We start from the raw sequence: 3,026 nt of genomic DNA, 5'->3' as shown, positions 1-3,026 counted from the left end.
GGCAGTGCCCTCGGCGTCGGCGGCGGAAGAAGAACCCTTCTCCCCTTTTGTTGAAGTTGATGCCCTGGTTCGTGGTGCTATTTTGCTAAACACAGGATGAGCGAAGAAAGTTTGGTTTTTTTCCTTTAAGAAAAATATATAGCGAGTAATCTCCTAACAGAGGCGATGAACGCTATACAAATGCTAAATATCAACAGACAAGATTTGCCTGCAGAAGCGAGCAACTCATAGCGTCGTACGATTGGGCAGTTCGAATCGAACGGCCACTAATGCGATGGGACGTTTAGAGTCCCCACGCATCGGTTAAGATACAATTAATTGAGCGTGGGGGACAAGAAGCCCCCATTACACCGCATTCATTGCGAGAAGACATGCCCACGTCATCCTAGCTGGCGAGCACATGGGTCCACAAGCTGGCACATAGCCTACCTAGGCTAAGGGCTGGTCCTCGCCTGTAACCTAACCTCGCTTGACGAAGTGAGACCGCCTGATGGTTTGGGCTCGCTAGACTTGGACGCGCCTGATTCAAGCTCACCAGACAAGTTTGAGCCTGCTTACGGCTCGAGTTTTCTAGATGATTCAGACTCGCACCATCCGAGTACGTCAACAATTGGAACTCCACTATTTCAGCTTCACCCAGGCGAAGTAGGTCACCGCCTGGACCCGTCTCAAACTCGCCTGAATCTCGATGTCGCTCAAATCAAGCCAGGCTATGATCGGGGCTCACCCGTCTAGGTTCGCCTGTTCCAATGGCAGAGGCTCACTCGTCTCGACCCCACATGTGACCTAGACTTGCTGGGGAAACCTAGGGATTGATCCACATAAAAAAAAGGAGAGACGAGAGGGGCGCACGCACAAAATAGAGCAATGTTCAAACAGAAAACATATCTACATTCATAATGAGATATTCGAATACAACGCTAAATTCGAACGAAATTACAAATCTCTCAGTTAGGACTCCGCCTCTCGGACATCCTGAGCATGCTTCCTCTTAACCTTGATTCGGGCTTCTTGTCGAATGCCCTCCTCAGAGAGTGAGAGTAAGTCCTGAACCTCGGTCCTCACCACCTTGAGAGCCCTATCCTTCTCCTCAAACAGGTCGGTAACTAGCTCTCATTGGGACTGGAGCTCTATCAACTGTTCCCTCAACCGCTCGTGCTCCTGCTCCTTAGTAGCTAATAGAGCCTACGCTTCAGCGATGGTTTGTTGAACCGTAGCTATCTCGGTCGACAGAGTAGATATGCTGGAGCTAGCCTTATGATACTCTGTGCCCAGAAACTCGTCCTTGGCCACGACACGTTCGTTCTCCTCCTTCAACTGCGCATCCAACGATGACTTCTCCCTCAATCGACGCTCTCACTCATTCACGGCTGCTTGAGCCTCACCAATCGCAAGAATGGTGATATTGGAACCTTTCGCACGGAGGGCGAGCAGTCTCTTAATTGCAGACTCGACCCACTCCATGCGCCTAAAATACAGAGCAGAACCGGACATGCCAAGCTCCTTGATTAGGAAACCCATCTGATACTCGATGGTCGATTTGCACTCCTTGAAAGGGCAGCTGTCCTCCAAGGCAAACCGTATACTATCTCCGAGCGCCTCTTGGAAATTAGTAATACCCCGTTCCGTGGCTCTCTTACGGAAGTGGGCCGTTGGAGAGAGAGTAGACTCACTAGGGGCCGATGCCGATGACAACACTACAGACGGGGCGTGAGCAGCCAGGACTGCGGGAGTGATGGTAGGTACGTCTAAGGCTAAGGACGCAGCCAACACTACCGAGGCCTTGACCGTAGGATTGGTAACAACCTTAACAGTCGCCGAAGTAGGAGATGACGAAGAGAGGACCAGTTGAGCAGACGTCTCCTCTTGGTTTCGGGCCTCTCCCTGTTGGGCCGACACCTTTTCACGAGACGACTCCCCCTCTTCTTGGCCTGACAACTCTTCGTAGGGCCAAGTGTCCTCTCCTTTACCCTCTTCATCCTCTTCTTCCCCTGCCTCCTCGATTGTCCAGTCGGGAGCCCTGGGTGGAAAGTCCTCCTTACTAGAAACATGGAAAGCCGGGTCAGCTGTAAATACGAAAAAGTTTGTCAGTAGAAACATTCGTCAGAATCACAACCAGAGGATCAGCACCGGGAGAATGGCAAGAGAGGCGAGAGCACGCTCACTTGAGTCATCATGCTCTCCTTCGCCACCTACACCTTCTATTTCCTTACCAGACGGGGTGGGAGTGATATCCTCTGCTACACCTACGTTAAGCCAAAACAAATGTTAGGCGATGAGTTTCAAACTCAAACTCGACGAGGGGGTAGGAGGTAGCCACCTTCAGATATAGCTAAGGGAGCGGGTACAACCAACATGCCCTGCTCTTCTACGAGAGTCGATGAGCCTAGGAGCGACCCCGAAACAGCGACGGAAATGGTCGTAGTGGGCCTCCCCCAGAGTCAAGTCGAAGGAAACCATAACGACAACTTCTGCCGCCTCCGTAATCTCTGCCGGCTCCTCGTGACGAGCTTTCTTAGTCGCTTCGCAACCGGAGCTGCTAGCCCATGTTTCCAGCTGTCACTTGGAAAAAGGCGAGCACCCGGGAGCAAAGCCAGACATCCTCGCGGGCCTGGCTGCTGCCTCTCAAATTTGCTCTAACTGCACCCCCACACTAGCTATTGCCGCAACTACCTCATCGCTTGCGGGTTCTGTTAGAGCAAAAGAAGGTGGTGGTTGTGTGTCAAATGACCCGTATTCACTCAGGCTCGCGTAGAGATCTTCGGTGTCTTCATCAGAAAGGTCTTAACAGATCCTTGACGGCCCGGCGGCCCCTTTGCCTCGAAGTGCGGGATGCCGCTCTCGGATGTTGCTCTGGCATAACCAAGCAAGAGTTGTGAGAACTAAAACCTTCTGGGTTCGCGCTGGCACCTCGACCGACAATAGGTGAGTGTGTGATGGAAATCACGATCTCTAACGGGTAGCTCGAAATGCGCATTGGTGCCACCCGCGTAAGTCCAGAACCACCCCCGCACACCATCCACTAA

The 3,026-nt window shown here is 52.2% G+C and overlaps 1 protein-coding gene across 1 annotated transcript; it reads right to left on the bottom strand.

The window, feature by feature from the left end:
* On the bottom strand, positions 927 to 2,406 carry LOC109844908. The gene is made up of 3 exons (XM_020414074.1): positions 2,321 to 2,406; positions 2,117 to 2,246; positions 927 to 2,041 (listed from the first exon to the last, which is right to left on the bottom strand). The coding sequence occupies exons 1-3, from the start codon at positions 2,355 to 2,357 to the stop codon at positions 1,357 to 1,359; spliced, it is 852 nt and encodes a 283-aa protein (XP_020269663.1). The 5' UTR covers positions 2,358 to 2,406; the 3' UTR covers positions 927 to 1,356.

This window comes from Asparagus officinalis, chromosome 6 (assembly GCF_001876935.1).
Source record: "Asparagus officinalis chromosome 6, Aspof.V1, whole genome shotgun sequence".
Classification (NCBI taxonomy): domain Eukaryota; kingdom Viridiplantae; phylum Streptophyta; class Magnoliopsida; order Asparagales; family Asparagaceae; genus Asparagus; species Asparagus officinalis.
This window is presented reverse-complemented; position numbering and strand designations above follow the sequence as displayed.

What these genes read in the sequence shown, in the direction of transcription:
- LOC109844908 (XM_020414074.1), bottom strand. Translation starts at nt 2,357, where the DNA reads ATGTTGGTTGTACCCGCTCCCTTAGCTATATCTGAAG. An exon ending in TCCCTTAGCTATATCTGAAG is followed by an intron (nt 2,247 to 2,320) that starts GTGGCTACCTCC and finishes GGCTTAACGTAG; the next exon opens with GTGTAGCAGAGGATATCACT. An exon ending in CTCCCGGTGCTGATCCTCTG is followed by an intron (nt 2,042 to 2,116) that starts GTTGTGATTCTG and finishes CCATGTTTCTAG; the next exon opens with TAAGGAGGACTTTCCACCCA.